The sequence below is a fragment of the Carassius auratus genome, chromosome 27 (genome assembly GCF_003368295.1).
Source record: "Carassius auratus strain Wakin chromosome 27, ASM336829v1, whole genome shotgun sequence".
NCBI lineage: Eukaryota > Metazoa > Chordata > Actinopteri > Cypriniformes > Cyprinidae > Carassius > Carassius auratus.
Window position 1 is genome coordinate 27907716 of NC_039269.1, and position 24224 is coordinate 27931939.

At 38.6% G+C, this 24224-nt stretch overlaps 1 protein-coding gene across 1 annotated transcript; it reads left to right on the plus strand.

Annotated features, from left to right (window-relative positions):
- The first annotated feature begins 277 nt into the window (after positions 1 to 277).
- On the plus strand, positions 278 to 21645 carry wnt3a (wingless-type MMTV integration site family, member 3A). Its single transcript, XM_026206979.1, has 4 exons — positions 278 to 677; positions 8623 to 8864; positions 17084 to 17349; positions 18043 to 21645. The coding sequence occupies exons 1-4, from the start codon at positions 598 to 600 to the stop codon at positions 18520 to 18522; spliced, it is 1068 nt and encodes a 355-aa protein (XP_026062764.1). The 5' UTR covers positions 278 to 597; the 3' UTR covers positions 18523 to 21645.
- The last annotated feature ends 2579 nt before the right edge of the window (positions 21646 to 24224 follow it).

A 24224-nucleotide genomic window follows, 5' to 3' on the forward strand; every position in this document is an offset into this window, starting at 1 on the left:
AAAAAAAAATAGGTTCAATTTATTTTTATTAATTTTGTAAATAGGCTAACAAAACAGCTCGATCGTTTGAACACAGCAAAGCAAGCAATAGCGCAAGAAAAACTAACACAAGCCAAGCAAGCAATTCACACGTTTTCATTTTTGCATATGAGGGGCTTTAAACCGGGGGGTGAAATCCGGACAGGTTGTTATAGCTACCCAATCCACAGGGGTCCCCCCACCCACCCTTAGACAACCTGATATATATAACACACAAAGCCTCGCATGTCCCAATAACTATTAAATCAGTGCGTGTCCCGAGCTCTGCGGTTCAGACTGTCTGAGTGACTCTGTCAGCAGAATTTCGCCCGTGGCAGAAGCCTGTGATTGGGTCCGAGCGCAGAGCTGCTCTTAACTTTAACATGCGGCTCATGAGCGCGCGCAGGAGAACACTGTAGGATTATCGGAGAGAAATATCGCTCATCATCACCTCGCGCTTTCTCATTGACACGCGCGGGCGAGTGTGTGTGTGCGCGCGCGTGTATGTGTGCGCGTGTATGTGTGTGTATATGTGCGTGTGTGCGTGTGCGTGTCTGTTTAAGCCTAACTTTTTAAAGGATGATATATCTTGGATATTTCCTGTTTCTTTTTTGTGGGCTCACGCGTACGCGTGTCATGGCAAGTTACCCGATATGGTGGTAAGTTTTATGACTTTTTTAACCTTTCCTTGTGAAAAAAACTATGAGTTTAGTAGTCTAGAACGCGTAAATGACAAGCTTTTCAACTTGACAATAATTTGGGGGATTGAAAATATCTATGACGTCAGTTGTAATCTATCTATCTATCTATCTATCTATCTATCTATCTATCTATCTATCTATCTATCTATCTATCTATCTATCTATCGTGCACCTGTTAGTAGGTTCAACAAGTAGAAATTGCAGGATACATTTTTATCAACAAAGATTTATAATCCTGTGTAAATCATGTTCAATTCATTAATTAAACGTTTTATTTATTAATTAAAATTGTTAGTATAATTATATAATTCATCTACTTAAAAGTTTAACGATTGCAAAAAAATAAATAAATAATAAATAGCCTAATAATAATAAAAATAAAAAAATATGTGTCACTGATGCATTTCACGACAGGCTGGCCGTCAAACCGGACCGTCTTTAAATAAAAACCATGCGATGAAATGTTATTTGAGTTTGGTGTTATTTGTAATAGATCCGTGCTGTTAATGTAGTACTTCATTTAGTTAAATCTGCTCAATTTCGTTAATCAGAGCTAAACTTTGTCGGAAATCATTTAAATAAGCCTCACAGCATATTTGTCATTTTAGTTTTTGTATTTTTTAATCAACATTATTGTATGCTTTTGAAAACGTAGTTGTGATCATCGTATTTTGAACGGCCTGAAAGACTTCTAATAATGATAAAGTAAAATTGTGGCTGATGAGGTTAGAGAAGCACATTTTACTGACTGTTAAAAGTATGCAGTATCATCAAACTTTCAATGCATTTTATTACAAACATTCTCTTAAAATAACTTTATGCTTGCACAAAAAAAAGTACAGTTCATAACAGACACATTGCAAACGTTTAAGGTGTTTCCAAGACTCACACACCTAAAGAAGATTGTTTCAGCAAGGCAAGACAATAAAGCAGAGTTTTCTCAGTGGTTGTAAAAGCTGTAATTGAGTAGGTCATTAGTCACAGTCCAGGCCGCTCTTTTTTTGTTAATTGTTGTCTGTCTGACCCTCTTGAGATTTTAAAAGCTGTGCTTTCCTTCTCATTCACAATGCCAGTTCACAGGACAGCATCCAGAAACTTCTGTTGCTTATTACGGGCAGCCAACCCTTGAGGAAAAAGATGTGTGCTTAATTGTATTAAATGTGCACTTGTTATGTTCTTCAAATCTTACAAGTATTTTTTAAAAACAAAACTGTACTTGCAGATAATATTAATGAAATAAAAGCCCACTCTTAAAGAAAATACACACTTTCTTGACTATGTTTCGTAACACATTTAAGTACACTTTTAAAAAAGTGCAATGAAAAACTCAAGTGAAAAGTTTTACTTTAAAGGACATTTTCAAAAAAAAAATTTAATAATCTTCTGAAGAACATCAGTTACTTTTAAATGCGGACCAACATACTAACATACATGTAAAGTATTTGGTTATAATTTTAACTAGCGCAGTTGTTAAAAAAAATAAGTTAATATATTTATACTAAATTACAGCTTTATCAAAATGAGTGTGTCATTACAAATACATTTAAATGCATGACATACAAGTTTAAACAGAAATGGCATTACTTATACATAACTGCTTGTCAGTAATGTTAGCACTTTAACCAAATTTCAAAGACTGTAAAAGTAATCATGAAATTACATATAAAGAACTTAATTGGATCAAAACACTCTTAAATTCAACTAATTGCTTTTGATATAAATGTAACCTTTAACACTTTATAATTTAATTATAAATAGCATGCAATTAGGTTTCTGAAAACAATGCATTGTGTTCGCAATTAAATATGTTCCTTTAATATTTTCATAATAAGCACTCTGTGTAAAATGTCACCAAATGTGTCAAAGGTTAAAACAATCAGCTTCTGACAGAGGTATATGTAAATTAATTGAAATTTCCTCGATTCAGTTTTCAGGCAGAAAGATTGGTCTTTATTTTTCTTAAGAAACAAGCCACAGAGTTTCGGTTTCCTCTAACATATATGTGCAGGGTGCTCCAGCTGAGAGTCATGTGACATGATAACCTGCTAATGTCCATGCAGAGGAGACCTGGACAGCACAGGTGTATCTACACACGTCCTGCTGGAGAACACCGAAACTAATGACCCGTTCTGCTTTGTATCTTTGTGAAGGAGGTTTGTGATGTAGGCCAGGTTTAGAGACCAGGTTCATGGCTTCCTGCATCTCCTCATGACATAGTGTTGCCTGACTGCACCTCCACCCCTGCGCTCCACCTTAAAAGATAAATACCTGGAGGTGAAAGCTTGCCGCACATTCCTTCTCCCAAACACTTCGCTCTTGATGTCAAAGTCGGCTCTGTGGCCCCGGGGCCTACAATTAAAGCGGTAATTCAGAGGCGCACTTGCTTGGGCTTGCTGAAATATGCATTAAAACCTAGACTGGATACACTTCAGATGAAAAGTGAGCAAATATATCCAAGAGTGCAGAGCAAAGGGAATGTTCATTTCTGTCCTGTTGTCTTTGAATTACCTGGCTTTAGGAGATTTGGGGGGATGTAAAGACGGTACTGTTCTGTGGAGGGTTGATGTCAGTTGGTCATCCTTTCGTTTGGGATATCGCTAAAATAGCAAAGTTGCACACAAATGAGGACAAACCTATAAATGCTTGTGTTGCATTTGATTATATCAAACTCCCGACAACTGAAATACCAGCTCATCCAATCTCAGTGCAGTTGTGGCCCAATGTGCTTTTATTTGGTTTCAGAGGGCCTGGGTTGTCTGCTCTTACTAAATGATGGTGATCTCAGTATCGTCAGCTACAACAGATGACGACGGGGCAGACAGCTGAGCATGAGGACATGTCATTGAAACACCTGTTCACCTCACTCAGCGGCGGTGACGTCTCAAATTCATCAGCTTCTGGCAAAGTACAATACCGAAGTATGAGGTGCTGATTCTAGCCGTCAGCAGAGCCTATTAATTATCACTTTAGTCTTGACTGCAGAATACCTGAGGGCTGTCCACGCTTGACGGCATCTTTACCCACAAACCGTTTCCAGCTAAAAAAAGTGAAATAGTAGAAACAATAGTTAAAGGTGTAAATCTGATGGATGAGCCACGGTTGAAGCTGTCATAAAACAGCCAATGCATGCATAAATTAATTCTATATTTGTACGTTTTCAAGGTTTTGATCCTGTGTGTTCATTTTGTTTTAGTGTTGTTTTAATTTTGGTTTTAATGCCTGTGTACAGCACTTTGGTTGCAACTTCTGTTGTTTTGAAATGTGCTATATAAATCAATAAACTAAACTAACTAAACTATATTAATACATGCAAACCTACATTACTTGCAGCTGGTTTAATCAAGGCTTACCTGTATGAAATAATTGTAGGGCAGTCTCTCTTAGGTTTCTGGGTGAATAATAAAACCTCTCAATGCCATTAAAAAATTACGAATTTGAATCTAATTTACAGCTCAATTGAAACTGTAAACTTCTTTCTGATTATGATGCAAAAACCATGTGCTTATAATGATTTACTGTTCTTCTTATTTAAATAAATCAGCAGTTATTTCTCTATTGCAGTAATGAAAAAGTAGAATCACTAGAGAATCATTATTGAAAACAAGAGTAATTATAATGGTAATGGTAAAAATAAATAAATAATAATAATCCTTTGATTTTTGGGTTAAATGCAACCTGGGCATAATTTTGTGCAACTTATCCTATTGCATAAAAATGAAATTTAAACTGGGCTGTTTTCGTGCCTACCACACAACTGAATATGAATAGCATTTAATTGTAATGTAATTGATATATTTTTGAGTTCAAATGCACTGTATTTGCGCATTAAACTACAGATAAATATGAAATGTGTGCCTCATAATTGTGATCTCAGAAGTATATTTAGCCCAAGGACATGTGGTATGCATAGTTTTAATCATCTTCACATTTAATCAATGTTCATCTACTTAAGCACTTTTGACATCCATGCTTTTTGGGCACTTGTTTGACTTGCGCTCGACATTGAACTGAAGTTGATTTGCACACCTGAAAAGTCTCCCGTAAAGAGGCGATACTAGATCTAAATAAACGAAAACTAAAAAGAGACAGAAATGGCAACTGACCGATATTTTAATCACAATTCAAGCTCCTCGGTCAGTTCTGCCCTTGGGTAGCACTGAGGGTTGGTTGTGTATTTATATGCATGTAAAAGAAAAGCATGCATCAGCGTGAGACAGACGGGGCGGGCGGGGATGACGTAAACGTCCCGTACCATTGGTTTGAGAGGCTACTTGGCCCCTGAGGCGAAGGACTGACAAAGGCTAAGAAAAGGTCAAATGTAATGTGAACAAATCTTCATAGTTTCGCTACACCCTGCTAGAAGAGGTTTGGATCTTCTCTCGGGCCAGTTTCATTCAAGTTCCCTCTTGTTCTTTGCTCCCTTAGACTTTAAAGTGAAATTCAGATTAAGCTCCTTACAGAGAAAGATGTAAAAAGGACTGACTCAGAGTCAAATAATGCCAGGGATCAACTTATACAAAGCATAGCCTATTGAAGTCAGTTTAGACAAGAGCAGACTGACAAAGAAAGAGAATGAGATGGAAGCTGTTGGCTACCCAGCACTGACTGATATCCGAACTTCTTTCTTTCACATTTCTCAAGCGGAGTTCAGTTCGAGGACTTTCTGTGCTCTTTGAAAAAATCCAAATGATGTACTGCGATCACGCACAATGAAATTCATGCCTTATGCCAACGTGGTCGATCTAAGTAATCATTCATTTCCTTTACAACCAGAGATCCATAACTTCCCCCTCAGAACAAAGGAGGAGAGGAAGTGTAGTGGAATGCAGCAGGTAAAGGAAGCGGTTGGTGGTGCATCAGCTGATGAGGGAGGGTCGTAGTCTTTGTCATTGAGAGAGCCCTTCAGGTCTAATCACTGCAGAGGTCAGGGGTCACCGAGGGGCCCTCTTGTTGTGGTTAGTAATCAGCTCATAACACAGGTCAACACACATCTAATTGAGACTGCTCACACCTTTAGAGACACGTCTTGTTCATTTTAGCTGCAAATAGTCAATGAATATGTACATGCATTAGACTTTAATGTGAGTGGAGCATCTCAGATCGTGAAAAAGTCCAATTTACAAGTTTGCTTGTGTTTTCATTTATCTGTGCATCTTCTGTAATGTAGAGAAAGCACGTGCACATAGTTGCCAGGTTGGGTATATTAAATAAACCACAGGCAGAGAATGTAATGATTAAAGAAAAGGCTCTGACTTAAGGACTTTAACTCTTGATATCTGGCAACCATGACAGCATGCGAGCGCTTGTTACCAATGCAAAATAACACAAAAGCCTATAAAAAAAGAAAAAGGTTCATGCTAAATAACCAGCAGGCAAATATCGCAAATTATTATGTTTAATAAATCGAGAGAAGCAGAAGTCGTGATCACAATTTAAATATGATTCATCGTGCATCCCTACCCAAAATGTTTAACATAAATAAAATAAAATAGCCTGTAACAAATTATAAGTATTATATTTAATATTTGTAGGAATGTGCAAAGCCAGTATCTGTATCTGTTTTTAAGACAATATTATTTGTGACGGTATCTCTTGGGATAAATCCAGAGGTGGGCGGGGCTTAAAACAGAAGTTTGTCCTAACTATATAAAAAATCCCATCCACTGTATTATTTAACAAAGCCATTTTCTGTGAATCTGCGCGGTTTTGGCACTACAAACCAGTGCTCTTAATAAAAACGTAATACATTAAAATAAGACACAACAGTTTGCAACATTAAGAAGCAAAATCATTTTTTAGCTAAAATGTACAAATGTCCATACATATAATAGTTATCCTTTGTGTGTTTTATAGCTATTCCTTTTATTACATTTCTGTAAGTATATTTTAATATACTAAATATCTAAATGGTAAATAAAATTGAAAAAGTAGTTTAATAAGAAAACAGTTGCTTAAGGTTGTTGGGGAATTCACTGTGGGATTTTAATTCATAGAGTTTACTCTTTCACTTCACAGTCACTATTGCGTTTTTCTGTTTTGTTTTGTTTTTAATCTAAAATGTGGGTTTTGAAATCCTCAGAGGTGTTGTGATGAGATGTGTCTTGTTCTTAATTTGAGCTGTTAGCATATCAGATACAGTACTTGAAGTTTTGTTTTAATTTGTCATAGAGTTAGGATACAGACTGTGCGTTCGATTTGAATTTGATGACAACCGGGTAGAAAAACAGTAGCAAAACCCCTATAGTACCGACTGACGAACTGACAAACTTTCCACAACATTGCAATGGAAACTCTGAATTGTAAGTGAAAAGCATGTCAGCACATGAGTTGCATCTGAGCCGTGTGTCATCAAAGAATGGTCGAGTTCAAACTAACATAAGTCATGCATCCTCTGATGCTCAGCCAGACCAGTGCACACTGTGTCATTACAGCAAGCCACAGGGCTGTTTCACTTTTGGACAGTTCAAGGACGTCGGTGGCCCTTAATGACAAGGTACCTGTCCCGCACTGTGAATCCTTGATCAGTCTACTGCTCCTGTCTCAGCTGGGGCTTTCATGTTTGTGTTACGGCTTCATCTGAACCCCTCCCAGCAAAGCCAAAGATCTTCAGTGCCTATGACGGCTTCAAACACAAGTTCCTACTGCGAAATTGTCAAACTGTTGTGGTGCATATACAACGCCAAGAGTCGGATTGATCTGGAGTCCATCCACTCGTGTTACACTTTGATCCTGTAATTGTTCAAATTACACTGTTTGGGCTTTTTCACCTAACTTGAAAAGGATACACCCGTGATAATGCAGTAAATAGGAGTAGTTAGTAAAGGAGGGTCTGTGCTTTGAGCTAAATTAAGCTTATTTTGGATCCTGGCTGAAAATACAAGCACCAAATGTTCTGGTTTAGCTCAGGCCTCTTAACTAGCTAAAAACATTAATATCACAGACGATCATGCTCAATAAATTGAGAGAGACACAAACTCCGTGAACACGACCAACTCTGAACTGACTTGAGCTGAATAATGGCACTATTTATTGTCTTTACAGCAGAAACTGAACAGTCTCCATGCTGTCTTCGTGTTGATCTGTTTATACAATTTGTATTGTATAAAAGCACTACACAAATAAAGGAGACTTGATTTAAACCATCGCTGCCATTGCTAATGAGCAGGTCCATCAGCCAGACCAGCAGCAAACCACCATGCACAGGTCTTTTCACTAGAGATGTGTTGCATTCACTTATTTATTCGCCACCGTCTCTGTGAATTTTTGTAAATTCTGATGCAATGACCAGTTTGTCAGTAATCGAGAAAACGTTCATATTTTAGGTAGCAATGAAGTTTAGCACATGACAAATGTAAGAAAAGATTTTCCAGCATGCGTAGAGTGGACTTACTTACCCCCCAAAAAAGTATTAAGAGATAAAAGGCAACTACACGGATTTAATAATCTACAGCCTCAATAATCTCCTAATTTTGCTGTTTTTATTAATTATTACCAATCAGACTGGAGTAATGATGCTGAAAACTAATAATAAATTACATTTAAAATATATTCAAATAGAAAGCAATTAATTTAAACTGTAAAAATATTTCACAATATTACTGCTTTTTAGATCAAATAAATGCAGGTTTGGTCAGCGGACGAGACCTCTTTAAAAACATTAAAAATCTTACGGTTCGAAAACTTTTGACTGGTAGTGTAGTTCTTAATTTTAGGTACAGGATTATATTTAGGGCCATGCAGAATAAGGCATTAATATGATCTTTATAAGTACTAATAAACAGCCAATATGCTAGTAACATTCATGCTTGTTAATAGTGAGAAGAATTGCTCATTCAAATAAAGTGTTCCTTGGTAAGCACATCTAGAAGTGAAGTACTCACCTGCATCATGTCTTCTTCTGCAGGTCTCTGGCGGTGGGACACCAGTACTCGTCTCTGGGTACTCAGCCCATACTGTGCAGCTCAATCCCCGGCCTGGTACCCAAACAGCTCCGCTTCTGCCGCAACTATCTGGAAATCATGCCTAGTGTGGCAGAGGGGGTGAAAATCGGCATCCAAGAGTGTCAGCATCAGTTCCGAGGCCGCAGATGGAATTGCACAACTATTAATGACAACCTGGCCATCTTTGGACCGGTGCTGGATAAAGGTAGGCCTAGAGAATCAATGAGAAATTATCAAGTCATTGTATAATTAAGGGTACATTTCATGTCCATTGATAATCATTTTTTTATAATTTTAATATTGTAACCATGCAACTATTAATACGTTAGAACACTTAGCAATTCATTGTTACACTATGCATTTTAAATTTGTTATTGTATTACAACTCACATTATTAATCATTATAATGCATTATACCATTTAATAACCCTTTAGAATGCATTATACATAATGGCTTTAAGTAAAGTGTTAAGATTGAGTTTATTATTTTTTTACAGGAAATAAATATTATCATTTGAGGTTATCAAGAAAATTACATTTGGTTGGCCAGAGAAGCCTGCCATTGAAATAATGAATCAAAATGATGACATTTTTAAACCCATACAGTTTGTCCATAACATAGCTGACAAACTCAGCATTTCTTTGTAATATCAAAATGATGTGGTACGATTAAGCTTGGCAACTAGCAGATAAAATATATCAACTTAAAGCAATAGATGTTTCATTGCGAAAGCTTGTTTTTCCTGATGTGAAATGTATCCTAAATTATAGAATGATTGAATATTTAGCCCGTTTCTACATTTTTAAAATGGGAGAACAGGAATATGATCTGCCTTTATCCACCCCATAATGAAAGCTACTTGAAAATCATATTTCACTCAGTGCTTCTTTGTATTCAGTGACTATGTAACATTATGACTTCTCAATTACAACAAAAGTCCCTGTTTGCACACAGCTCTGATTGCTGAGATTACTCTGTTGTTCTGTGCACATTATTTATTTGCTGCTCTCTAATCCTACTCTCAATGGGCATTAGTCAGGTGCACTGGACTATGACAGTTTGTACAGATGTAGTGATGCACGCGAGTAAAGTGGGTGGGACGGGTTTTGTTTGTTTCTGTCAAAGGGAATCCCCACATTTCTCATTGTGTTTGTCCCAACACAGTGAAGGTAATGCATCTAACAGCAGCAACACGCTGACGTTCCTAAAAGGCATTTCAGAAGTATCTCAGCATGTGTGTCACACGCACACATTTACAGACATACTTCACTGTGCGCTCAAACGGATTACATTGCCAGCGTGTGTGTTTATCTAAGGTGAAGTTATGAATGTGTTGTCTTGGTCTTTAATCATTTGGGATTCTTGTCTAAGGCACAAGTCTGTGCATAACACAGAACATTTTCAGCAAAAACTCCTAATCAACTGTTGCTTAACTAGACCAAACATGATTGCGTTTCGTGTAGCTCAGTTGGTAGATTTTTGCGTGTACCTTGATATGTAATCATGCTATCATGGGTTCGATCCCAGGGAACGGACGTGCACGAAAATGTATATGTTCAATAAATCATAATTTAGCATGATTTCTGTGAGGGGTAGGTTTAGGGGTGGGGTTAGGTGTGGTCATTCGAACGAATAAGCCACCTACAGTAGTAAAATATGTAGGAATTACTGTGAGATCGGTGTAAAACGGCCACACATTGCATTTAAATAAATGTGCGTTTTAACTGGTAATGATGTTATTCGTCAATTCATGACGACAGACGCAACGTGATACAGTCATTATTTTTACGCCCGCTAGAGGGCGCTTAACTTTTAAACGTAAATATAGGTCGTAATAAATGCTTAGACAAACGACCTATATGGTCGTTTTTTGTTGGAGGACAGGCTCTATTAATCAATCAATCAATCACCTTTATTTATATAGTGCTTTAAACAAAATACATTGCGCCAAAGCACTGAACAACATTCATTTGGAAAACAGTGTCTCAATAATGCAAAATGATAGTTAAAGGCAGTTCATCATTGAATTCATTGATGTCATCTCTGTTCAGTTGAAATAGTGTCTGTTTTAATTTGCAATCAAGTCAACGATATCGCTGTAGATGAAGTGACCCCAACTAAGCAAGCCAGAGGCGACAGCGGCAAGGAACCGAAACTCCATCGGTGACAGAATGGAGAAAAAAACCTTGGGAGAAACCAGGCTCAGTTGGGGGGCCAGTTCTCCTCTGACCAGACGAAACCAGTAGTTCAATTCCAGGCTGCAGCAAAGTCAGATTGTGCAGAAGAATCATCTGTTTCCTGTGGTCTTGTCCTGGTGCTCCTCTGAGACAAGGTCTTTACGGGGGATCTGTATCTGGGGCTCTAGTTGTCCTGGTCTCCGCTGTCTTTCAGGGCAGTAGAGGTCCTTTCTAGGTGCTGATCCACCATCTGGTCTGGATACGTACTGGATCCAGGTGACTGCAGTGACCCTCTGATCTGGACACAGACTGGATCTGGTGGCCATGGTGACCTCGGAACAAGAGAGAAACAGACAAATATTAGCGTAGATGCCATTCTTCTAATGATTGTAGAAAGTACGGTGTTATGTGAAGTGTTCCGGTTCCAGTTTATCTAATTAATGCAGCCTAAAAATCCTTTAACGGATTTGGATATTAAAAGCATATTAGTATGTTATGTGTATGCCAGGTTAAAGAGATGGGTCTTTAATCTAGATTTAAACTGCAAGAGTGTGTCTGCCTCCCGAACAATGTTAGGTAGGTTATTCCAGAGTTTAGGCGCCAAATAGGAAAAGGATCTGCCGCCCGCAGTTGATTTTGATATTCTAGGTATTATCAAATTGCCTGAGTTTTGAGAACGTAGCGGACGTAGAGGAGTATAATGTAAAAGGAGCTCATTCAAATACTGAGGTGCTAAACCATTCAGGGCTTTATAAGTAATAAGCAATATTTTAAAATCTATACGATGTTTGATAGGGAGCCAGTGCAGTGTGGACAGGACCGGGCTAATATGGTCATACTTCCTGGTTCTAGTAAGAACTCTTGCTGCTGCATTTTGGACTAGCTGTAGTTTGTTTACCAAGCGTGCAGAACAACCACCCAATAAAGCATTACAGTAGTCTAACCTTGAAGTCATAAATGCATGGATTAACATTTCTGCATTTGACATTGAGAGCATAGGCCGTAATTTAGATATATTTTTGAGATGGAAAAATGCAGTTTTACAAATGCTAGAAACGTGGCTTTCTAAGGAAAGATTGCGATCAAGTAGCACACCTAGGTTCCTAACTGATGACGAAGAATTGACAGAGCAACCATCAAGTCTTAGACAGTGTTCTAGGTTATTACAAGTAGAGTTTTTAGGCCCTATGATTAACACCTCTGTTTTTTCTGAATTTAGCAGTAAGAAATTACTCGTCATCCAATTTTTTATATCGACTATGCATTCCATTAGTTTTTCAAATTGGTGTGTTTCACCGGGCTGCGAGGAAATATAGAGCTGCGTATCATCAGCATAACAGTGAAAGCTAACACCATGTTTCCTGATGATATCTCCCAAGGGTAACATATAAAGCGTGAAGAGTAGCGGCCCTAGAACTGAGCCTTGAGGTACTCCATACTGCACTTGTGATCGATATGATACATCTTCATTCACTGCTACGAACTGATGGCGGTCATATAAGTACGATTTAAACCATGCTAATGCACTTCCACTGATGCCAACAAAGTGTTCAAGTCTATGCAAAAGAATGTTGTGGTCAATTGTGTCAAACGCAGCACTAAGATCCAATAAAACTAATAGAGAGATACACCCACGATCAGATGATAAGAGCAGATCATTTGTAACTCTAAGGAGAGCAGTTTCAGTACTATGATACGGTCTAAATCCTGACTGGAAATCCTCACATATACCATTTTTCTCTAAGAAGGAATATAATTGTGAGGATACCACCTTTTCTAGTATCTTGGACAGAAAAGGGAGATTCGAGATTGGTCTATAATTATCTAGCTCTCTGGGGTCAAGTTGTGGCTTTTTTATAAGAGGCTTAATAACAGCCAGTTTGAAGGTTTTGGGGACATGTCCTAATAACAATGAGGAATTAATAATAGTCAGAAGAGGACCTATGACTTCTGGAAGCACCTCTTTTAAGAGCTTAGATGGTATAGGGTCTAACATACATGTTGTAAGTTTAGATGATTTAACAAGTTTATACAATTCTTCCTCTCCTATAGTAGAGAATGAGTGGAACTGGTCCTCAGGGGGTCTATAGTGCACTGTCTGATGCGAAACTGTAGCTGACGGCTGAATGGTTGCAATTTTATCTCTATTAATAATAAGCACTAGTTAGTTAATAGTGACAATTAATCCCTTTACTAAATGTTACCATATATACCAAAAACTGAGATGAATAGCTATAGTTACGAAAAAAATATTATAAGAATATTTAAAGGATTGTTTTATAGTAATATTTAATTTGATCATATACAAAAATAAGACACAAAATGTTGCAGTGCACCAGTTTTAACTGATTTAAAAACAAACTGCTTCGTTAAAAGAAATTCCATTTTCAATAGAGTTATTCAGCCGTGATGTCAAAACCCTTCACCGTGGGTTCCTTTGAGATTTTTATAATGGGTTTTTCCAGTTTTTCAGCAAAATAAGGTCTGTAGTGAAACTAACGATGCTAAACAATGATACTTGGAAATCTGGAAATACTCACAGACCAAACATTCTTATGTAGGTCCTCGTTACAAATATATGTTTTTAAAAATAATGAATGGGTGTGTGAAATACCCCATTAGAAAAGAAGAATTATTATTCAATGTTTTGACGTTACAAAGGAGCATTTAAGGCAAGTTTTTGGGTTTGATTTTACATACTGCAAAAAAACAAAGTGCCATCCAAAACCACTACATTTTGTAAAAAGTAGCTTGGAGAAATTACTCCATATTCAAAACAGCTGAGCTGTTGTACTGTTTCAGTTTGTTGCTCCCAGTCACTAGATATTTCTCTGGTATCTCCGCTAGATTAGTTAATAAGCATTTGGCTTCCTGTTGCTGCTTTTATGCCCTTCTCATTACAAAAAAAAGTTATATCAATTCAAAGCTGGACCAGTTTAGTCCTCTCACAGTGTCCAGGAGAAATGAGGGGTCAGGGTACGAGGAGACAGAGCGCATCGAGAGGCCGCAGCTACGGTGGGAGGCGGTGACAGCCGCGCCAATTGCTTTTAATAAACTCTCAAGCAATTGTTACATTGATGGAGAGGGCTTGAGCCCAAGCGGGCTACTGATGATGGGAGGACTGCTCGGGTCTTCTCCATTGTAGTGTTAATAGCCTCTCCATATCCCCTGCAGTTCCCCCTCCTCCGGTCTAAATTGAAGGGGAGATTGGTCAGGGACAGGGGTGACGGGGGTTTGAACCAGGTCAGTCATCGGGGTCCAGGGGTGGCTTTAGTAAATCATTTTGATTGGATTAAAGCTTCTGAAGCTCTTAATAATGTGAGAGGTCAATGCGGGTAGATTAAGTGCTTTGTTGGGGGGCGGTTTAAGGGCCGCTTCGAAGCTCAGAAGCTTTTCACAGAGCTTAGAGAAGAGCACCTCTCACTTTCGCTCCTTTGTGACTAACTCTGTCACTTTTGCGGAGCTAGTGCTATTGTGCGCTGGTGTTAATGTCTGTGGCGCAGACGGGTGTGCGACCGTTTCCTGTTCTATTTTGTGCTGGGCTGAATGGAACGCTGATCTGTAGTAGGTCTTCAATGGCTTGTTACTGACAATCACACAGCTGTCTGAGATCAAGAGACCTGGATGATGCTTCCTCGGCATTCAGAAATGTACATTCTCCTATGCCTGTGGGGCTATCAGAATACGTTTTGTTTGTTTAATCATCCCGATCATCTTGACACTGGCTCAACTAATGATGTAACTTAGGGTGGGACCTCTGGAAGTCTTCTGGAAACCTGTCTGAAAACAGACATTATTTTTTTAATTCCTGATATAAAGCGCACCTTCACTGACTTTCACTGACTGTTTGACAGCTTTCATTGGTTACTTCACAAACCTAGACATGGAATATCAGTTTGGCCACCTTGCTTTGTATCTCTCATAAATCTGTGTGTATGCCTACAGTTTTGCACCTCTCCAGTCTCATCCTCTTCTATCTATTTCACAGCTCTGCCTCGGGCTACGTCTGCATCAGCACTCATTAATTTACATTAACCAAAGTGTCAAAACATGGCCCACTGGAATCCGTGATGAAAGGAGAGTCAGCACAGGAGTTCTAGAAGAGTTTGCAAAACACACCTTCAGCAGATAACGTTGCCAGTCGCATGCGAGTTGTAATTGGACACCAGAATTAGCTTGTTCTTACTGTCACTCAAGACTGTTGTTACTAAAATCAGAGCGTTAAACTGAAAGGCAGTGACTTGACAGACTTTGCATACATTGTTCTGTTTCTGTGATATTTGATCAAAATAGCCTCTCCTGGCAATTTCCTCAGACGCTTAACAAGCAATAAAATTACATCTGGGTGTGAATAAAAGCCTTTTCATTGGAATTCCTCAGGGGCATCCACCATGTTGCCCACCACCACAAAATGAAGTAAAGGAATCCCATGACTCTCAATGCTAACACCCTCAACTAAACCAACTTTGCATGAGGTCAAGCTACCTAGGTTATGACCTTTGCCCTCAGGAGGAGAAACTGTTACAATTTAGGATGTACTGAGAGCAGCGTGGCTTTCATCAAATGCATGTTTAACTGTGCCGGGGGAGGTCTGCTCACCAGTATATCATTAACTCTGCCCAAGAAAGAAAGAAAGGGGTGTGGCAAACGGAGCTGATGGTGGGACCTTAGCCCCGCCTCCTGCTGGGCCCAACTCAGCACACAATATCTGGGCGACCATAAGATTAAGCCAGAGAGAAAGCTCCTTTCACAATTCACACGCCCTTTAGATTGTTTTATGAAACCATTTCAATGGGGATTTCCCCGTCTGCCGACAAGTGGGGTCCGGCCAATGCATAGTTCTCTGTTGCTATGACTTAACTTGGTCCCCACTAATCACTGGCAAGGGCAAATTTCATATAAAATATCGGGGGGCTTTTGTGTGTGTAATTCGCCGTGACAGTGGCAGCACAATGAGGGATTCAGGGTCCCAGCAGGTAACAGGGACCACTTGCCATGTGCGGGTCCAGCAAAGTTAGCTAGAAGGTGGGCAGCAGGGGCAAACTGTTGTCACAAATAATCAGTCTAATCTGGCTTCACCTGCATTCTTTTCTCAGGTAAAGACCCCCTACCGCTCTAAAGTGTCTCCGTATCTCCCATTTATCCGATTTGATCCATTCTTCATCTGGATATTAATCTGCCCCCACTTTCCCCTGACGCCATCTCTCCTTTATTCCCCAGACCGGTCTGCCATGTCATTGTCAGCCAGCCGCATTTGACCCACGTTTTATTGGCTTCCTGATCATAAAACACAGGTCACTTGGTGGGTTTTAAATTGTAATTGAATGGCCCTTTCGGACCCAACTATTCGTACCCCCCAACTACTATGTGATTTAACTGATGGAAGCAGAAGTTGCTCATTGTTTGAACGAAGAGAAATCATAGGCATCAACTGATATACGTTTTAATAGTTTTGTAGTCAAGAACAAAGAAACACTGCGTCATGGTAGATTTAATCCAAACATCCAGAGGCACCAAATTTTTTTGCCATTATAATTAGCATTGTGGAATAAGAATGAACTTGTGGCCAGTTTTGCAACATCATTATCTCTAGCCTTGATTTATCTAACCAGTTGAAACCTGCAACAAAGGAAGACTTGATTCACGGTGTCTCCATAGACGTTTCCTCTCTCCTGCAAGTGCAAGACTACACAAGACCACAGAGTATTTATCAAAATTACCAACCTCATTAGCTGTCTGTTGGAAAGCACTTTTAAGTTTGTATGGGGCCCCTCGTCAGCAAGGATCGTCACAAAATCCCCTGTCAGACAGAATGTTGGATCATCTTGGAGATTATAACCAACCTAAACTTGCATTGTTCATTCTTCAAATTAATTCCGAAAGTAACGCGTTGGGTCTTGTAATAACAAATCGACAGTGAGTCTTAGCAATGAGTAATACAGGCATATTTCCCCACCTCAGAGTTGCTTAATTAAGTCTTTCTAATTATACACTTGTCAGCCTTGTATTTGCCTTATCTGGAAAGATATGTTTGGTCTTCCCTGACTCATGGCATACCGTGTCCACAATGAGACCTGGGTGAACTGTCTTAACCTACAAATTTAACCACATGCTCTTGAGTGTTGAGAAGTTTAATTAAGCTCTATTAATGTAACAATAATATCAGGACAAATAAAAGAACAATTCATAGACATTCTGAGGTATAACACATGTAACAATGCTTGTTTTCTCTATGCACTTCCATAGCCACTCGAGAATCAGCATTTGTCCATGCAATTGCCTCAGCGGGGGTAGCGTTCGCTGTGACGCGGGCTTGCTCCGAGGGCTCCGTCACCATCTGTGGCTGTGACACGCGGAGGAAAGGACCACCAGGCGAGGGCTGGAAGTGGGGCGGCTGCAGTGAGGACGTGGAGTTTGGCAGTATGGTATCCCGAGAGTTTGCTGATGCTCGTGAGAATCGGCCAGACGCTCGCTCAGCTATGAATCGACACAACAACGAAGCTGGACGTGTGGTGAGCAATTTTTTTCCCACTGAAAATAATAAAATGCTTTTCCACTCTAGTTCAGGTTACTTTATTCTCCTTGCTGATGGATAAGTTTATGTTCAAATATAGTTTATGCTCAGGTTATTCTATCCCAGAAAGCAAGCAGTTTCGGCCCAGATCTGGCCCACTTCTGGCCAGCATGGAAACCATGCAACCATATGGTTAATAATATTGTTTTGGTTTACATGCATGCAAGGTCAAAAAGCGTTTTCCCTTTCTCAAGATATGCATTTAATTTCACTTAATTTTCCAACGATTTTCGAAAAAATCTTTGAAGCAGATCAAAGACTCAGTTTCTTATAAACCCCTACTTTCCTTGCGTCTTCTCTCTTCTGATTCATCAGATGGCCCAATCTGTTCTGATTGGTCTGCCACGAACAGCCCATTTTGGAATCAATACGCCATTGTCATAGTGCTATATTTTGAACGCTCTATGGAAAATATAAGCATCTGTTAATTGCAATACTTAAAGGTTGTGATTCAGTGGAGCCAGCTGGTACAAATAAACAGGGTACTGAGCCATCTTTCAAGAGAAAGCCTTTGCGAATCCTTTGCATACTGCATGAAAGGCAATATCTTAAATGGTATAATAAAGGCAATTTATTATCCTCTGGAATCTCAGGGCTAAGATCACTATTCTGTTTTTCCTTTTTCCACTAGTCAATCACAGACCACATGTACCTGAAATGTAAGTGTCACGGCCTTTCGGGAAGCTGCGAGGTGAAAACCTGCTGGTGGTCGCAGCCTGACTTTCGGGTGATAGGCGACTACATGAAGGACAAGTATGACAGCTCATCAGAAATGGTGGTGGAGAAACATCGGGAATCACGAGGCTGGGTCGAGACCTTACGACCAAAGTACACCTTCTTCAAGCCCCCTACCGAAACTGACCTGGTCTACTATGAAAGTTCGCCAAACTTCTGTGAACCCAACCCAGAAACCGGCTCCTTCGGCACCCGTGACCGTATATGTAACCTGACATCACACGGTATTGATGGCTGCGACTTGCTCTGTTGCGGCCGAGGCCACAACACTCGAACTGAGAAACGCAAGGAGAAATGCCACTGCATTTTTCACTGGTGCTGCTACGTGAGTTGCCAGGAGTGTACGCGAGTTTATGATGTCCACACCTGCAAGTAAGAAACCAACAAAACCACACTGAACCAGACATTTGGGGTTGTAAACATGCGATAACCTTCTATCCAAAACTTGTGGACTGAGTTGAATTGAGTTGTTTGTGGTTTTACTAATAAGATAATCACAAGAAAGGGATACAGTGGACATTGAAGTAATTCTAGAACACCTTCAAAGAAAGCTGTTTCAACAGACACAAAGAAAAACCCATAAAGGCTTTGTTCCCCATTGTTGAGGACATATACAGGCTTGTGGCTCAGCTCTGGAAGGTACTTATCGTTTCCAGTCTGATACAGGAGGGGATAAGTGATGGATCAGATTACTAGAGACTCAGGCCCTTGGGACCTTGACCAATTGTGTCTCCAAGAAAAGAGAAGAAACCTTACAAAGGGAGAGGGTTTGTCGACACGTGGCAGCAAACTCAGACGGGACAACTCTGTAACAACAAAGGCAGCGCAAACTGAATACCAGGGTTTACCCACAAGCGCCTCTGAAATGTGGTGATAGTTGCATTATTAATGATATCCTTACTACTAACACCATTAAAGAAGCTATTTGTATCTTTTTAATACAAAGTGCATTCCTGAATACCAGCAAACAACTGATTAACCAATTCTTTAATGACATATAATACACTTTACGTTGTCTCTGTGTGCAAGACCAAACACTGAACTTACATATTAGGTTGAGTTTATTGTAAGTTACTAACATTAGGTTACGAATGCACTTGTATCTGAGTGAATGTCCATGCATTGTGTCTATGTCACTGTTTTCTTGAAATGATTTAAGATTTTGTTGCAAGTATCAAGACCTATTCTAGATCATGTTTTTTAGAGTGCTGTTGCACTTGGGTTTAATTGCTTGGTCCAAACCAGAGTTCTGTTGCTTCCCCTTTTCCCTGACCCTTCTGGGTTGTATTCACACTGTATTTTTGGGTCCAAACCATGGTTAACATATGTAATCAAAGCAGCAGCAGCTGTTCACCCTCTTGCTAGATGCCTCACGCAGGAGAAGGCTGCGAAATGGACAGCCTTTCTCAGTTTTGTACTTTGTGTTTTTAACCCTTGGGCTTCTTTCCGAAGAGTCAACACGGAGCGGCACTTGCGTTTGTCTGCGCGAATGTATTGCAAAGTTTCCAAAGAACATCTTCTTACCGTGCATCAGGAAAGTGAGTCAGCCACTAATCTATATTCTTTATTTTAGATCGGCGCACACACAAGCACATCATTTGACTATAATATGCCACCAATTTATGATGATTGCATTCATATCTGCAGTCAGTTTAACTTGTGGGCTTGTGTTTGGTTCAAATTCAAATTTAAGTATCCACAGAAAACTGTGTTCACATCATCCAATCAAGCTGAAATCTGACTTCAAACTAACCCAGTCGTGCACCAGAAGTGCTAGTGTGAAAGCACCCAGTTTTCCCCAAAGATCAATAATCTATTCAAGCTAAAACAAATAGATGTGAGCACTTCTATCTTGAAACATTCATTTGCCTTATTTGTGTGTGACAGTATTATTGATATTTCACAAACAGAGAGGTCCATAACATTTCAAAATGAATATAGGTAATTGTACCTTTATTCAGTAGCTGAAACACTGTTCATTTTTAAGTCACTTTGGATAAAAGCATCTGCTAAATAAATAATATCAATGTACATGCAGGGCCCAAAATTAACATTTGCCAGGTGTCTTCAGTGCAAGTATATTATAAATGAATATAATCATCATTGTCATCATGACTGGTATATTTTCTCAACTCACCCATATTTGACAGATGGTGAAAAGTCTTTTTTGTAATTATTATTTTTCATTTATTGATTTTTATTTTTGTTGGGTAAAAGGTTAATTTTGGACCCTGTTTCTGCTATGACAAAATGAATTATTTAGTTTGAATTCACAATTGTAACACTCAAGTATTTTTCACGTTTGCCATTAATAGCCATTATATGTGAATTCATGACCAAAATTAATGTTTTTTTATTCTAATTTTTCCTACCCAGTTAGCAGCAGTACAGAAACTAAATGAACTACTCTCATTTATAATGCTGCTAACTAATAACAGGTTTGTTGTTATATTTATGCGTGATATTGTGCTTGTGCATTTGTGTTTCTCTGTGTAAATCTACTGTATGTGTCTTGGTGTTTGTATGTAAATGTGTCTGTATATGTGCATGACTCTTTGTTTTCTTCTTTCTGTGAAAGACACTGTGTAAGCGTAGTTAAGAACTAAAATGTGAAGTTTTCTACTAATGGAATCTTGATAGAAAGTTTGTGTTCGTTAACCAAATAGAGATATTCTAACACTTCTGTGAGTCCTTTTGAACAATAGATTATAAAAGATGCAATGTATGAAAATTAAAATGCATACTGTGTTATTAAAAGCCATGCTATATTTTGACTAAGTAGCATGGAAAAATTACATTCAACCAGTTTTCTGAAGAAAATAAATACTGTCTATTCGCCATTATTGATGTTACAGTTAACTAGTAAACATACAGGAGATGAACTATTAGTCGATCTAATATTGCAAGGAAATGTGAAAAGGCAAAGATAAAACCCCAGCTTGTAAAATTCTTTGGCAGAAGTTCTTTTCGCAGATATTTCCTCAAAGAAAATGAACTCATGTTTCCTCTTGCCCATCTCACACTGATTTAATCTCTCATCAATCAGGGATCATTTCAAAGCACATGCCCTATTCAGCGTTCAACAATGCTTTATTTAACAGTGATTCGCCCCTAACTACAAAAAAACAATACTTGATGTTTTTATGTGTACATCACTGCATCTGAATTTCGATTGTTTGCTTCCACACAGTTCAATTTGTATTCTTATCATGGTCTTAAATTCCAAAGTTTTGTATGGACTAGTTCTGTGTTTAAGGATTTCTGGAAGTTTTGGATTTTTTTATGATTATTTATTTTACTGTAATGTGTATATATTAGCAAGAGTATATATTTGCTGACAAAAGACTATTACTTGTGAGGAAAATGTTGTTTTGTGTTGTTGCTTATTTTTCCACTGACCACATAGGATGCACTGTATGTCCTGCTCTCTGTTATTAGAATTCTAGCTGTTAATGTTATAACCGAATTAAATAAAATAAAAATATGCCTCTGTCATTGACTTTTGATTCAAGAGTGTTTTTGCTTCATGGACCCAGATCTGACATGAAACATCAAGTTACAGGCCAAAGTTATATATTTAGGTTTAGTGGTTAGTTTAAATCAAAATATGAGCAATAAATTATAATTATAAAAATAAATAATAAATCTGAAATGAGAATGTCCCCACCTTTCATTAACTTGCAACCAATAAGTGACAGAAAGAAGGAATCATGGTTCATGGATTTTAAAAAAAGCAATTGGCTATTTAAGAAAAGAAAAAAGAAAAGAAAAATACTATCCTCTAACACTCTGTTTTAAAAGGGTATAAATCAATCTGTAATGTCATGCATCCTTTAAAGGAATTCTACAGGGTTTCAACCTAATGTTAATGTGCCACGTATGGTATGTCATCAAGTATCACAGATAATAATTTTGATTCTCGTCTATAGTGTAAAAACAAACATGATATGTTTACAGTAAATACACTTATAAAGCAAGTTTAACTAGCAAATGGATGGCATCGCAAAAAATGAAATAATAATAATAATTAAATATGCAGCTATGACTTTAATTACAGCTTTTAATTCATGTCATGACCAAGTTCTGTATTAACATGAGGATACTCTTGATAGTGACCACCAGGGGCACTAGTGAGGGAAAAAAGTAAACTTTCATTTATACACTTCGATTGGTCAAAAGACCTCTAAAATACTAATAACGTCTTTATACATTTATCAGATCTTATTGCCATTAGCTTATAGTTCTTTTGTAGCCTATTTAATAGCATTAACATATCATAACATATCTTAATTAAGCCCTTACAAAAATAAGTGTACTTCAAGTTACCAAAAATTAGAGTTGTTCCGATTCCGATACTAGTATCGGAGATATCTCCGATACCACAACAAATTCTGGCATCGGCATCGGCAAGTATATGAACCCATATACCGATCCGATACCATTTTCTTAAACAAGACTTTAGTTATGACCGCTAGCTTTGCCTAACCGCTGCACGGTTCTTCTTCGCTGCTCCGAATGCATTAAAAACACAGGAAGTTGTGCTGTGTTGCCACAAGCAACCATAGACAGTAAAAGAAATGGACACAGCGACCCCATTGGAACTCAATTGAGAAAAGTGAAGCCCGTTTTTAGCTATTTTTAGCACTTCCGTTTCTGACGCGCAGACTCAAACGAAGCTTGACAACGTCAGCAACCTGTCTGACAGATGTAAATCTTCTAGTAGCTGTGCGTGCAAACTGCCATCGTTAATCTTGCAGAGACAGCAAGCTTGAGCGGGAAGTTATGTGGCGTGAGTGAGCAGGAGTAAGTATTCTGATTAATTATTTTGTATAGTATTTTAAAATGGAACGGCAGTTCGCCATATTAATATAAGACGCGTTAGCAGCACTGATCTATATATGACTGGATCGCTCATCGCTTTCTAAACTGCCAACAGACAGTGGAGCCGCTTCTATATTATAGATCAGTTGTTAGCAGTATGTCTCTGTAGTACCGGTAGTTACCGACTCCCGAGTATATTCGGTACCCGCAGCTGCGTTCAGTCACTTCCGTCTTAGTCGAAGCGCAGGGCTCCAGACAGTAGCCGAATAACTGTGAATATTAAACTGCAAAATACTATTTAAATATTACTCATGCAAATTCTACACCTCTGTGGGTGACAGGCGCAGATGCGCGGGAGCTCGCTGTTTTGTAGTATCATGCTGTATGTCACTATATGAGGACACGAACGCATAAACCGTCACTTCATGAGAATTTACTTTTTCATTTGAGAAAACTCATATCATAAACACAGACACGCAAAGATCTTCATGGCAGCCCATTAAAATAAATGTTTGGTTTAACATGAGTAAATTGACAATATATTAAGCTACTGTTGTAGCCTACAGTAGATTTAGCTATGTCTCCATAGTAATAGTAATACGTCTCTATTAATAATTATGCCTAGACGGTTGCTTGTTTTTTACTAATTTTGTTGTAAAGAGATTATCTGATTAATATATAATTTTTTTATATTCCTAGACTTATTTGTTGCAGTTTTTTATACAGTTATATTGTAAAACTAAAATACCTTTTCTAGTTTGCAGTGTTAGATTTTTGGCTGCATTTGAAGTTCTTTTTCGCTTAAGAAAATAAATAATACTGTCAAATTCATGTCAGATAATAAAAAATACTGGAATGAATACAGTAGTTCACCATGTATTTGTTCATGTTTTATTAAGAGATAAGTCTGAAGCACACCATAAAATTATTCTAGCAATTTACACTGGGTTAGTAGTATATACAGCTGTATATACTGTGGCGGGGTGAGGAACTACACGACAACCGATGGACAGAAAAAGTCCCCGAAGGGTGGATTTATTAAATAGAATAGTGCTCTTGGTGAAGGCGGTGCTCTCCTGTGGCGCTTCAAGTCCCTCGTGCTCGCTGTGTCCTGAGTGGTGGATCCCGTGCTGTGCTCTCCTTAGTGGGGCTGACGGTCACACGCTGCTCTCTGTAACAGAGGAGGAAAGGGTTAGCGTCCTTGTTGGGAGACATTCCTCACCACTCTGTCTTCCTCCTCTGCTTAAGAAGGCTCCT

Bases quoted from the DNA above. Each gene is read 5' to 3' on its own strand.
- wnt3a (XM_026206979.1), top strand. From the start codon at position 598: ATGATATATCTTGGATATTTCCTGTTTCTTTTTTGTGGGCTCACGCGT. The intron at 678-8,622 runs GTAAGTTTTATG...CTTCTTCTGCAG, and splicing joins GCAAGTTACCCGATATGGTG to GTCTCTGGCGGTGGGACACC. The intron at 8,865-17,083 runs GTAGGCCTAGAG...GCACTTCCATAG, and splicing joins TGGACCGGTGCTGGATAAAG to CCACTCGAGAATCAGCATTT.